Source organism: Ahaetulla prasina, chromosome 4, assembly GCF_028640845.1.
Source record: "Ahaetulla prasina isolate Xishuangbanna chromosome 4, ASM2864084v1, whole genome shotgun sequence".
Classification (NCBI taxonomy): Eukaryota; Metazoa; Chordata; class Lepidosauria; order Squamata; family Colubridae; genus Ahaetulla; species Ahaetulla prasina.
The window spans coordinates 12,764,075-12,778,438 of record NC_080542.1 but is presented as its reverse complement, the minus strand read 5'-3'; the positions used below and the strand labels follow the sequence as shown (position 1 = coordinate 12,778,438).

Genomic DNA, 14,364 nt, shown 5'->3' with positions numbered 1-14,364 from the left:
GAGAATAGTGTTCTCTGCAGAAACTACCCATGTTAAAAAAGAAGACTGTCTTTTAAAGGCTACTGTGATGGGAAGTATCTTAGGCAGATGCAGCTTGGACGTGAGGTAAATCCAATGCTTTCCAGTATGTTGTGTTGAGCTTGCCTATTGACAATGTATGTACTCATGAAAATACATTAATTGTATTGTTTTGTATGAATTCTCAGTAAATGTAAACTAATGGGGGAACAAATCACCAAATGAATCATTTAAAGTACTTTGACTATCACAATGGAAATCCAGTTTCGGTCACCACGATGTAAAAAAGATGTTGAGACTCTAGAAAGAGTGCAGAGAAGAGCAACAAAGATGATTAGGGGACTGGAGGCTAAAACATATGAAGAATGGTTGCAGGAACTGGGTATGTCTAGTTTAATGAAAAGAAGGACTAGGGAGACATGATAGCAGTGTTCCAATATCTCAGGGGTTGCCACAAAGAAGAGGGAGTCGGGCTGTTCTCCAAAGCACCTGAGGGTAGAACAAGAAGCAATGGTGGAACTAACGAAGGAGAGAAGCAACTTAGAACTAAGGAGAAATTTCCTGACAGTTTTAGAACAATTAATAAGTGGAACGACTTGCCTGCAGAAGTTGTGAATGCTCCAACACTGGAAATTTTTAAGAAAATGCTGGATAACCATCTGACTGAGATGGTGTAGGGTTTCCTGCCTTGGCAGGGGGTTGGACTAGAAGGCCTCCAAGGTCCCTTCCAACTCTGTTGTTATATTATATTATTATATTGTAGTCCAGGGGTGTCAAACACAAGGCCTGTGGGCCGGATATAGCCCGCAATGTGGTCAGACCCAGCCCACACAGCTGTCCTGGAAATGGTAAGCGGCTGGACCGCATCGCTTCAGCCCAGCTCAGCCCTTCCCATCCTGGTGTCAGCACTGGAACCATTGGCTATAGCATTTTCAGGGCTGCCACAGCAGTGGTTGGGAGAACTTTGAGAATGGGAGGGGGGAGGTAGAGATAACGAGGGCTTTGTAACCAAAATAAAATTCTTTCCTCTGTGAGCCAAGGACGTTCTTACCAGGTGTGAAGAGGCAGGGAATGAGTCTGAATGAACTGATTGAGCTATGTGATGGTCTGAAGGGGCAGAAGGAGGAAAAATGTAACTTTTTACTAGGGAGAAACCCAGGGGGATTTTAGATTTGGGTTTCCCCACATGTGCCAATAAAGATAAAGGTAAAGGTTCCCCTCGCACATACGTGCTAGTCGTTGCCGACTCTAGGGGGCGGTGCTCATCTCTGTTTCAAAGCCGAAGAGCCAGCGCTGTCCAAAGATGTCTCCGTGGTCATGTGGCCGGCATGACTCAACGCCAAAAGTGCATGGAACGCTGTTAACTTCCCACCAAAGGTGGTCCCTATTTTTTCTACTTGCATTTTTATGTGCTTTCGAAACTGCTAGGTTGGCAGAAGCTGGGACAAGTAACGGGAGCTCACCCTGTTACACGGCAGCACTAGGGATTCGAACCACTGAGCTGCCGACCTTTCAATCGACAAGCTCAATGCCCTAGCCCCTGAGCCACCATGTCCCTTATGTGCCAATATGACATGCCTAATAAATCTGTGCTTTGAGGAAGATGTTTGCTTCGGAGGCTTGATTCTGTTTGGTTTGTTACTTGGAACCCTGACACCTGGTGGGCATGCATGGGTGTAGGATATGGGACCGACGGGATCCATGTCATCCTGGGAGCATACATACACGCAAGAGATGGGCTCACATGTGCAAACCAAGATGGGGTGGTCTGGGCCTGTGCGCACACGTGCCCACTACCTCCTGTGCACATGTGTGCCTGCTGGGATGGCATGGGCTGGGCCAAAGTGACATGTGCACCCACTGCTTAGAGTACAATGGCCTCCAAAATTCTCAAATGGAATAAGTTTGGCACAACCAGGACTCTTCCAAGAGCTGTTCACCTGGTCAAACTGAGTAATCAGGAAAGAAAGGCCTTAGTAAAAGTGGTTTGATCAAGAATCCAATGGTCACTCTGACTAAGCTCCACAGATCCTGTGTGGAGATGGGACAGAGTTCCAGAAGGATAACTATCACTGCAGCCCTCCACCAATCTGGACGTTATGGCAGAGTGGCTAGACTTTGCCACTCCTCAGTGCAAAACATGAAAAGCTGCTTGGAGTCTGCGCCCCCCCGAGATGGCCCTGCTGCCAGAAAGTGACTTGGACAGTGAAGGGGAAGGGCCATCAGGACTTACCTCAGGAGCACCGGCTTCCCTGGCTCAGTTCCAGGAGCCAGAAGCAGGCCAGGTGAAAGAGATAACAAGGCCTCCATCCCCTGACTCTTCCCCCCCCCCAGGCCATGTCTGCAGACCCAGCTGACAACAATCAGGCATGGTTGAATCCTAGGTTTCGTAGGCAGGAGAGGAGGGAACAACAGAAGCAAGGGTGGGGCAGGCCTAGGAAGTGCTGAGTCATGGAGCCACACCCCACAGGATATAAAAGGCAGCGACAGCTGGTGTGTCTCTTTGTAACAGGCAAATCCACTAATTGACTAGAGCTGAAGTTTGTGACTCACCAGCGTCATGGAAAATAACGAGAGCTCTTGGCAGACACTGGCTCTTTTGTCACCAGAGCTGATAGTGCCGGCTAATTAAGCCATCATTCGGACGGAGGCGGAGGAGGACAGAACAAAGATTCTCTGGTCTGATGAAACCAAGATTGAACTGTTTGGACTCAATTCTAACTGTTATATCTGGAGGAAACCAGGCACCACTCATCGCCTGCCCAATATCATCCCAAAAGTGAAATATGGTGGTGGCAGCATCATGCTGGGGGGGACAGAGGTCAGCAGCAGGGACTGGGAGACTGGTCACGGTTGAGGGAAAGCTGAATGGAGCAAAGTTCAGGAATATCCTCAATGAAAACCTGTTCCACATGACTCAGGACCTCAGACTGAGCCGAAGGTTCACTTTCCAACAAGATAATGATCCTAAGGACACAGCCAAGACAACGCAGATGTGGCTTAGGGATAATTTTATGAATATCCTAGAGCAGGGGTGCAAACTTGATTTTGTTGAGTGTTTGTGTTTGTTTGTTTGTTTGTTTTTTATTTATTTATTTATTTATTTATTTATTTGTCACACAGTATATATAAGCATAAGCATGAAATAATTATACAATATATAAGCATATATTTGAGTATGAGTATGTAATAACTATATTAATTGGATATAACGAAAGGAAACAATAGGACAGGAACGGTAGGCACGTTTGTGCTGTTATGCACACCCCTTACAGACCTCTTAGGAATGGGGTGAAGTCAATGGTAGATAGTTTTTGGTTGAAGCTTTGGGGATTTTGGGAAGAGACCACTGAGTCAGATAGTGCGTTCCAAGCATTAACAACTCTGTTACTGAAGTCATATTTTCTGCAATCAAGATTGTTAACATTAAGCTTAAATCTATTGTGCACTCGTGTATTGTTGCAATAGAAGCTGAAGTAGTCTTCAACAGGAAGACCTTGATCTTGATCTTGGGAGGCCAGCGGTTAGAATGGGTGGGGGTGTGGCCAGGGTGGGTGTGGCCATGTCAACATCACTTGTGGGAGGGCACCTGTGGTGGCCCAGGTGGGGCTGGGGGGGGTACCATTGTCTTCAGTGGAGGAAGGCAAGACCAGGGACAGTGCCAAGCCCTTGTCCTCCAGAGGAGCCTCGCCATCCCTCTCAGGCCACGGAGAGGACTCCTGGACAAGGGCTGGACCAGGTGCTTGCCCAGAGCCCTAGGTAGCAAAGGGCAAGCACCTGATCCAGCACTTGATCTCACAGGTTGTCAGTAATCCATAACCCAGCCTAGCCCCACTTCCCCGAGGTGGTGCCCAGCTATGCTTACCTATTCCTCAAGGCTGCTGCTGTTCTAACTCTCCTTACCCAAGTTGCACGTGGTGTATGTGTGAGGGCAAATTGTGTGGGTCAGAGGGAGGCCCATTCCCTCTCCAAGCAAGGAGACACAGCTTTGTAACCAAAGCATCATCAGTGATAGGATGAGAGACCACCAGGAGAAGACAGGAGGACAAGAAAATGGTGAAAAGGCAACAGGACTGCAACAAATAATTCCCTCAAGACTGTCAAACTATTTACTGAATCTGCACTAGAATTTAGAATTTAGAATTATTTTTTTTTTATTGGCCAAGTGTGATTGGACACACAAGGAATTTGTCTTGGTGCATATGCTCTCAGTGTACATAAAAGAAAAGATACGTTCATCAAGGTACAACATTTACAACACAATTGATGATCAATATATCAATATAAATCATAAGGATTGCCAGCAACAAGTTATAGTCATATAGTCATAAGTGGAAAGATATTGGTGATGGGAACTATGAAACGATTAATAGTAGTGCAGATTCAGTAAATAGTCTGACAGTCTTGAGGGAATTATTTGTTTAGCAGAGTCATGGCCTTCGGGAAAAAACTGTTCTTGTGTCTTGTTGTTCTGGTGCGCAGTGCTCTATAGCGTCATTTTGAGGGTAGGAGTTGAAACAGTTTATGTCCAGGATGCGAGGGATCTGTAAATATTTTCACGGCCCTCTTTTTGATTCGTGCAGTATAAAGGTCCTCAATGGAAGGCAGGTTGGTAGCAATTATTTTTTCTGCATAACTGTATGACTGTAACTTTGTTGCTGGCAATCCTTATGATTTATATTGATATATTGATCATCAATTGTGTTGTAAATGTTGTACCTTGATGAACGTATCTTTTCTTTTATGTACACTGAGAGCATATGCACCAAGACAAATTCCTTGTGTGTCCAATCACACTTGGCCAATAAAAAAATTCTATTCTATTCTATTCTATTCTATATTCTCCTTCCTTCCTTCCTTCCTTCCTTCCTTTCTTCCTTCCTTCCTTCCTTCTTTTTTCTTTCCTCTTCATTCTCCTTTCTTTCTTCTTCCTTCCCATCTTCCCTTCTTTTTCTTTCTCTTTGTTCTTTCCCATTCTCCTTTCCTGTCCCTTTTTGGATGCTCAAATGCAAAATGGGAAACAAAAGGGGATGCCTCCTTGCCTTGTGATCAACTGTCACTTTTGCTAGTAGTTACTTTTCCTAGCACTCTGCCAGCAAAAATGGAGCTCAGAAGGGGTGCGTGCCTCTCTGAGCTCCGCTGTCATTGGCAGAGTGCTGCAAGTTTTATTTTACAAGAAGAGTTCTCCACTCCTCTGAATAAACAAAATACCTTATGCCACCAGACTTGAAATCCTGGGTTTAGAAAACTTAGAACTCCGCTGCCTTCGACATGACCTGAGTTTAAATCATAGAATCTTCTATTGCAATGTCCTTCCTGTCGAAGACTACTTCAGCTTCAATCGCAACAATACACGAGCACACAATAGATTTAAGCTTAATGTGAACCGCTCCAATCTTGATTGCAGAAAATATGACTTCAGTAACTGAGTTGTTAATGCTTGGAATACACTACCTGACTCTGTGGTCTCTTCCCAAAATCCTAAAAGCTTTAACCAAAAACTGTCTACTATTGACCTCACCCCATTCCTAAGAGGTCTGTAAGGGGCCTGCATAGGAGCACAAGCATGCCTAACGTTCCTGTCCTATTGTTTCCTTCATTATATCCAATTAATATAGTTATTACATACTTATGTTTATATATATGCTTATATATTGTATAATTATTTCATGCTTATGCTTATATAGAATAGAATAGAATAGAATAGAATAGAATAGAATAGAATTTTTTATTGGCCAAGTGTGACTGGACACACAAGGAATTTGTCATGGTGCATATGCTCTCAGTGTACATAAAAGAAAAGATACCTTCATCAAGGTACAACATTTACAACACAATTGATGGTCAATATATCAATATAAATCTTAAGGATTGCCAGCAACAAAGTTACAGTCATACAGTCATAAGTGGAAAGAGATTGGTGATGGGAACGATGAGAAGATTAATAGTAGTGCAGATTTAGTAAATAGTTTGACAGTGTTGAGGGAATTATTTGTTTAGCAGAGTGATGGCCTTCGGGAAAAAACTGTTCTTGTGTCTAGTTGTTCTGGTATGAAGTGCTCTATAGCGTCGTTTTGAGGGTAGGAGTTGAAACAGTTTATGTCCAGGATGTGAGGGATCTGTAAATATTTTCACAGCCCTCTTTTTGATTCGTGCAGTATACAGATCCTGTTGTGCCTCGCCCGCCCTCCTCTCCGCAGCCGGGCCCCTCCCATCTCCTGCTATCTGAGCCAGAGTCTGATAATGAAGAGAAAAGGCCTGGCATGCCTCCAGCCCCCAGCCCTGGCACCATGCCCGGACAGAATGAGCAAACAAACCTCCCTCCTACAGCATGTGAGCACGAAGCCAGCCACGTGCTAGAATTGCCGGCAGCAGACCAGGAGGACGTAAAGACACAGTGGATGGATCCCCGCTTCCGGAGAATGGAGAGGCGACGTCAGCAAAAGGAAGGGAGGGGCAGGCCTGGATAAGTGCTAAGTCATGGAGCCACACCCCATGGCCTATATAAAGGATCTGCTTTTTGACATTCCTTGAGTCAAGCAAAGTCTCATCTGGTTGCTGAAGTCACACCTTGGATTCCTGCCTGCCCTGAGAACTCTGACAGGAATTTGGCAGAGCTGCAGAGGCTTCATGGCCATGCTTGATTCAGACTTCCCAGACCCGGCCGTCAGAGGAGGAGTGGGACATGACAGATCCTCAATGAAAGGCAAGTTGGTAGCAATTCTTTTTTCTGCAGTTCTAATTATCCTCTGAAGTCTGTGTCTTTCTTGTTGGGTTGCAGAACCAACCCAGACAGTTATAGAGGTGCATATATACTGTTGTGACAAAATAAATAAATAAATAAATAAAATAAGAGGCCGTTTCAGCTGAAAACAGAGCTCAGGAAGTGGGCATGCAGCTCTCCCGAGCTCTGTTTTCACTGGCAGAGGCACCATAGGCCAGTCCTTCACTCCAAAAATGCTCCAATCCAGGCGTGCAAAGCTTGTCATGTCATACACAAATAGACTCAAGGCTGTACCAAGGGTGCTTGTTCAAGAGGCAGCTGGACGGTCAAACTTTTTTTCTTTGAAGTCACTTCACTTTTCATCCAAGAAACTTCTTCAGCTCTGACTACATGGAAGGGAATGGAAGGATTCATATTTCTTATAGACAATTGATCATTACATCCTTTTAGACAGTAATCAAGTCACTTGGAGGTTTATCTCAGGGGCCACCTGAGTAGTGTTAATGGTTCCTGCAGTCTGCAATTTTTCTGGAAATCCATTCATACTCCCACACCTTTTGAAGGGTGTTCATCCCAAATTGCATAGCTAAAAGTCTATAGATAATTGTAGATAATTACTACTCGAGGCTGTAATTGAGGCCAGAGGTGGTTAAACAAAGAATTAAGAGAAGGATCTGAATACTTATGCCAATCTGATATTTCAGGTTTTTGTTCAGTTCCGTTTCAGAAGTAGCAGACATATCAAAATTTATACGATCCATGTACCATTTTAGAAAGTTATTCTTTTCAAATTAACCAAAGCATCGTCAGCGATAGAATGAGAGACCGCCAGGAGAAGTTAGGGGAAGGAGACAGGGGAATGGCGAAAAGGCAGCAAGGTTGTTGGTGGCCAAGTGCTAATTCAGGGCTTTCCTCAGACCCTCCCTCCTTCCCATTATATTCTCCCTCCCTCCCTCCCTCTCTTCCTTCCTTCCTTCCTTCCTTCTCTCCCTCCATCCCTCTCTCCTTCCTTTGTCTTCTTTTTCATTCCTTCTTCATTCTCCCTTCTTTCTTCTTCCTTCCCATCTTTCCTTCTTTTTTTGTCTTTGCTCTTTCCCTTTCTCCTTTCCTGTCCTTTCTTGGATGCTCAAATGCAAAAGGGGAAACATTTTTCGATGCCTCCTGTCATGCCTCCAGCTCCCGGCCCTGGCCCCATGCCCAGAGAAGAGTCAAGGAGTGAAAAGAGAAACCCAGTACAGCTCACTCATACTGTGTGTGTTCCTTCAACGCAGCCATCAGAGCAGGAAGTCAACCAAGTGATGCAATTACCCGGACCTGCTTCCTCTGACCTCTCCCTTTCCCAGATGCCAACAGTAGAGACAGCTAAAGACAATTCAGAGTGGGAGGATCCTCGCTTCCGGAGATCTGAGAGGCGACGCCAGCAAAAGGAAGGGTGGGGCAGGCCTGGATAAATGCTGAGTCATGGAGCCACACCCCACAGCTTATATAAAGGACCTGGCTTTGACATTCCAACCTTGAGTCAAGCAAAGTCTCATCCAGTTTGCTGAAGTCACAACTTGGACTCCTGCCTGCCCTGAGAAACCTCGAAGGAATTTGGCAAAGCTGCAGAGGCTTCGTTGCCACGTTTGATATGGACTTCATTGACCCAGTTGTCAGAGGGGGAGGGGGACACTACACCTCCTTTCCCTTATGATCAAATGCCACTTTTGCTAGTAGTTTCCTTTCCTAGCATTCTGCCAGTGAAAATAGCCCTCCTGAGTTGTTTTCACTGGCAGATTGCTACAGGAGGCCATTTCAGCTGAAAACAGACCTCAGGAAGAGGGCACAGAACTCTCCCGAGCTCTGTTTTCACTGGCAGAGGCACCACGGGCAGGTCCTTCGCTATTATCAGGGAGGCCTCGCGGGCCAGATCTAAGCACCCCGCAGCCAGATCTGGGCTACAGGACTTGAATTTGACACTCCTGTCCTAGAGTAGCCCAGGCAGAGCCTTGATTTGAAGAGTCCAATGATTGACCATCTTCGGAGGGACCTGAAAATGACTGTCCAACAATGGTCACCATCAAACCTGAGTGAGCTTGGGAGGATTTGTGAGGAAGAATGGCAGAAAAATGCCCCAATCCAGGTGTGCAAAGCTTGTCGTGTCATACACAAATAGACTCAAGGGTGTACCAAGGGTGCTTGTTCAAGAGGCAGCTGGACGGTCTTGGTTTTTGTTTTTTGTTTTTTCCTTAGAAGACATTTCACTTCTCATCCAAGAAGTTTTTTCAGCTCTGACTGGATGGTGGGAAAAGTAAGGATTCATATTCCTTATAGACAGCTGATCATTGCATCCTTTTAGACAGTAATTGAATCACTTGGAGGTTTATCTGTGTCCTCGGGGTCACCTGGTTACTGTTAATGGTTTCTGTAGTCTGCAATTTTTCTGGAAATCCATTCATACCCCCACACCATTCGAAGGGTGTTCATCCCAAATTGCATAGCTAAAAGTCTATAGATAATTCTAGATAATTACTACATGAGGCTGTAATTGGTGCCAGAGGTGCCCGAATAAAGTATTATCACTCGACTTCATTCCCAGTTAGATGCTTATGTGGTTGCTGGTCCAGGGGAAGCCCCTGAGGCAAATTCTCGCCCTATTATCTGGGAACAGTTTGAGCCTGTTGCTCCTGAGGAAGTGGAACAGGATCCTAGGGAGTAGGACTCCACCCAACTGGATAATTTCCAACCTGTTTCCAATCTTCCCTTTGTGGGGAAGGTTGTTGAGAAGGTGGCCACGTGGTAGCTCCTGAGCTTTCTGGATGAAACGGATTATCTTGACCCCTACCTGTTCTGTTTCCCTTCCCCCAATACTCCCAGCAAAGAGTCCGTCAGAGGCCTTCCTTTTTTTTTCCTTTTATTTACATAGATACATGTCCTGGCCACGTCTACCCACGGGCCTGCCAAGTTTCTGGAGATAACGAGGAAATTATAGATAAGGCCAGAATTACTCATGAATATATTCTTCCCTCCATGAATTAGCTCGCGCCAAATTCATTGCTTTGTCCAAGACAAAAAACCAGGAAGTCCCGCCTTCTATTTATAGTCTCTGCAGATGTCACTGCATGACAATTATGACTTGGCTTTGTCCCAACTCTTCCGCTGCTGCGCACGCCGATCAAGCCTTCGTAATCTTGCGTCCCTCCAAAACTGTTCTTGGGCGTTGCCAAATCAGAAGAAGGCCCGGAGAATCAGGCCTTGCCGGCCCCTCCCTTGAGTGGGTGCCAGGGAGGAGAGGGCTCAAGAGAAGCAGGGCTTGCCAGGTCTTCTCCCTCATTTTCTGAATCATCCGAGTCCAGGAGTCTGGGTCCAGGAACCTGGGTCACAACACTATCCCTCACCGCAGGGCCCTTCCCCCGGGGCTGACGATCGGGATGCGGTCGGGCTGGGTTCTGCTCATGGAAGGCCTGCACCAGGTCAGGGGCATGAACGTCGGAGGCATCTACCCAGGAGAAATCAGTCCCGTATCCCTTCCACGCGATCAAATATTGGAAACGACTCTTTAGCCAGCGAGAGTCTCGTACGCTGTGGACTTCGTATTCCTCCGACCCGTCCTCGGCGACAGTGACGGGTGCTGTTGGGCACCGAAGGGGACTCGGTGTGGCCTCAGGAACCAGAAGGGACCGGTGAAAAACGGGGTGGATCCGCATGGATCGTGGCAGGGTCAGTCGGTAGGCTACCGGGTTGATGACTGCCTCGACAGGGAACGGGCCGATGAATCGGTGGTCCAACTTCTTTACCGGCCGGTCGGACGGGAGGTGTTTGGTGGAGAGCCACACCCGGTCTCCAACTGCCAGCGCGGGCGTTGCCCGTCGGGAGCGGTCAGCGGACCGTTGTAGTCCTCCTTTGCCCGATTCAGCTGCTGGCGTACCAACTGTTGGACCGCATGCAATTCCGTCAGGAAGGTCTGCGTTCGGGAACAGGAGAGTCCGGTGGTGCCAGAGGGAAGAGCGCGGATGGTACCCCACATTGGCAAAGAACGGGTCATCTGAGTAGAGGTGTGCTGAGAGTTGTTAAAAGCAAACTCCGCCAGAGACAGGTAGTCGGCCCAGTTGTCCTGTTGCTGGTTGATGAAGCAACGGAGATACTGTTCCAGTATACCGATGACCTTCTCTGTACCCCGTCGGTCTCCGGATGGTGCGATGACGACAGACATACCTGCACCTCCAACGCGCCATCAGGCTCTTCCAGAAGCGGGCTGTGAACTGAACTCCGGTCCGAAACCACCCTGTCCGGTAGACCATGGAGGCGGAAGATGTGCTGCAGAAAGAGGCGGGCGTTTTGCGGCTGTGGGCAGTCCGCGGCATGGGATGAAGTGTGCCATCTTGGTGAGCATGTCCACCACCACCAGCACCGTGGTGAACCCAGAGGACGGCGGCAGGTCTGTCAGGAAATCCATAGAGATCGCCCCAGGGTCTGTCGGGTGTCGGCAAGGGTTGGAGGAGCCGGGAGGCCCCGTGGCGGTCTTGGCTTGCCGGCACGGTACGCAGGATGTCACGTAGGCATGTATATCATGCCGCACTGGGCCACCAAAAGGTCCGTGTCACCAGGTGGAGGGTCTTGAAGAACCCAAAATGTCCTGCTGCAGGGTTGTCGTGGCACTGGGTCATGACGAGGGCTCGGAGTGGTCCTGTGGGCACATATAATCGCCCAAACTTGAGTAAGTCCTCCTCCAAGGTCCAAGGAGACGTGGGGCCCACCTCCGCTCTCCTTTGCTGCGACCAGGCGTCCTGGCGCTGCGCCTCGCACCTGGGCCCGCAAGTCCACTGGCTCCCGTGCTGCGGCCAAGGCTTCTGCCGGCAGCACTGTCCGTGGAGGAAGGGGTCCTTGGCGCAGAGGTACTCTGGCTTGCGGGACAGGGCATCCGCCTCCGGTTGTGACCGCTGGGAATGTAGGTCACGCGGAAGTTGAACCGGCAAAAACAACGACCACCGGATCTGCCGCTGGTTTAACTTCCGAGCTGTGGTGAGGTGCTCGAGATTCCGATGGTCCGTTCGGACCTCCACCTGATGTCGGGCCCCTCCAGATGGTGTCGCCAAGCCTCGAATGCAGCCTTGATAGCCAGCAACTCTTTTCCCAGATAGTGTAGTTGCGCTCGGAAGGGTTGAGTTTCCGGAGTAGTAAGCGCGGGAAAAAGTGTGCCGCCATTCGCCGGAGCCTGTAGCAGCACCGCTCCCAGAGCCACATTGGACGCGTCGTTTCCACCACAAAAGGCCGGGCGGGTCGGGATGCCTCAGGACGGGTTCCGTGACGAAGGCTTTCTTGAGGGCTGTGAATGCTTCTTGCTGCGGGGACCCCACGGAATGCAACCTTCTTCCTGAGGAGCTGGGTAAGTGGAGCTGTCAGTGTGGCGAAGCCTGGGATGAAGGTCCGGTAGTAGTTGGCGAAGCCCAGTAGGCGCTGAACATCCTTCACCCGACGAGGGGCTTCCCAGCTACACAAAGCTTCTACTTTACATGGGTCCATGGCTATGGCCTCGGGCGAGATGATATGCCGAGGAATTCTATGGAAGTCCGGAAGAAGACGCATTTCTCCAGCCGCATTGAGTTGTTGCTCCCGCAAGCGTTGCAGAACCAGACTGACGTGTCGAAGGTGGCTTTCCCTGGACCGGGAGTAAATCAGGATGTCGTCGAGGTAGATAACCACGAACCGATCCAACATGTCTCGGAACACGTCGTTCATGAAGTGCTGAAAAACGGCGGGAGCATTGGTCAACCCAAATGGCATGACAGTGTATTCGTAGTGTCCGTATCGGGTGCGAATGCCGTCTTCCATTCGTCTCCTTCTCGTATCCGCACCAGGTTGTAGGCCCCGGAGATCGAGCTTGGTGAAGATCGTGGCCTCCGCAACCTTTCCAGTAGCTCCGGGATGAGCGGCAGGGGTAGCGATTCCGCACCGTAATGGCGTTTAGCCGGCGGTAATCACAGCATAGGCGCAAGTCCCTGTCTTCTTCTTCACAAAGAGGACCGGGGCCGAGAGAGGACTTTGAAGGCGGATGAACCCTCGGGCCAGGTTTTTGTCCAGGAAGTCCCTGAGGCGGCCAACTCGGGCTCCGACATGGAATACAGGCGTCCCACAGGCAGTGGTGCGTTGGGCAGAAGGTCCACGGGCAATCGTGGGGCCGATGCGGGGTAGTCGGTCCGCCTCCTTCTCGCTGAACACGTCGGCGAAGTCCGTCAGCTCAGGAGGCAAGGTGATGGCAGCGGTGGGGCGTTCTGGCCGGCACAGGTGTGGCGGATGTGATCGACGCACTGCAGACTCGGGAAAGAGATGGCGTTCGCGACCAGGCCACCTGAGGATCGTGGGTCCAAGCCAGGCCAACCCAAGGACCAAGGGAAAATGAAGGTCCGCCGTGACATAAAACTGGATCGCCTCCTCATGGTCCCCAATAGCCAGGCGCAAAGGCTGGGTGGCGAATTTAATGGGGCGGACACCAGTTCTCGCCCATCAATTGTCTCTACCCGCATCGGAGGGTCCACGGAACCACGGGACCGCAAACTGGGTCACAAAGGCCTGGTCCATAAAGTTTGTTGTGGCCCTGAGTCCACCAGCGCATGCGCCTGGAGCCCGTCCGACTGGTTCCCCAACCATATCCGTGTGTCCAGAATCAGATGCCGAGGGGCCCAGAGTCTACTTCCATAGCGTCCAGTGGGGCTTAGTACGTGCCCGACCTAGGGTTTCCCGAGGTCGGGCCTGCTCCATTCGATTGGTCACGCTGTGATTCGGGACGGCGTCGTGCCCGCCGCTTTCTGGGGCAAGAAGCGCGGCGTGGCGGGCTCCCCACAGTACAGGCACAATCCCCTTGGCGCCTCGGTTCCGCTCCTGGGCTGTTAGGCGAGGTCTGGCGCTCCCAACTCCATGGGCTCTTCCGCAGCGGTTACAAACGTGGGGCGACCCTGGGTGCTGGTGGTGCAGGAAGTGGGGTGCAGATGTCGATGGAGGCTCCCGGGGTGCGACGGGACGGTCGCCGTTGCAGACGGGCATCGAGGCGGAGACAAAGGGGCACCAAGTTGTCGAGGGTCCGCGGCGCCTCCACGCGGGCCAGCTCGTCTTGCAATTCCTCTGAGAGTCCCTCCTGGGACGCGTCCACCAGCGCTGCATCATTCCAGTCAGAGTCCTGGCACAAAAGACGAAATTCGGCGATGTACTCCTGCAGGGGGCGTTTCCCTTGACGGAGTTCCTTAAGGCGCCTGGTTGCCGTCAGCATTCGAACGGGGTCCTCATACATGGTGCGCAGGTGCTGCCAAAAACGCTGTTGGTCCGCCAGCAGGGGGCTGTCCTGGAGCAAGAGGGGCGTGGCCCATCGAGCAGCCGAGCCGGAAAGAAGGTTAATCACGAAGGCCACCTTAGCCCGGTCGTCTGGGAAATCCTCTGGCCTCATAGCCATGTAGAGCTGGCACTGTCCCAAGAAGGTCGGGAACATCTCAGGCTGCCCAGAAAACTTATCCGGCACGGTTATCGGGCACTGCGGCGAGGAGGAGGTGGGAGGATGGGGGCTGCAGGCACATTCCTGGCAGCAAGTTGGCCTGCCAAGTGAGCCACTTGCTGCTGGAGCTGTTGATTAGCCGCTGTAGCTGCTCTAACTG

The 14,364-nt window shown here is 50.0% G+C and overlaps 1 protein-coding gene across 1 annotated transcript in view; it reads left to right on the top strand.

The window, feature by feature from the left end:
* The first annotated feature begins 827 nt into the window (after window positions 1-827).
* The window catches only part of LOC131197914 (vomeronasal type-2 receptor 26-like), a 29,536-nt gene continuing 15,999 nt past the window's right edge, over window positions 828-14,364 (top strand). Inside the window, exon 1 of the mRNA XM_058182416.1 lies at window positions 828-866. Coding sequence (XP_058038399.1) covers window positions 828-866 — 39 coding nt within the window. The remainder of the gene's footprint in view (window positions 867-14,364) is intronic.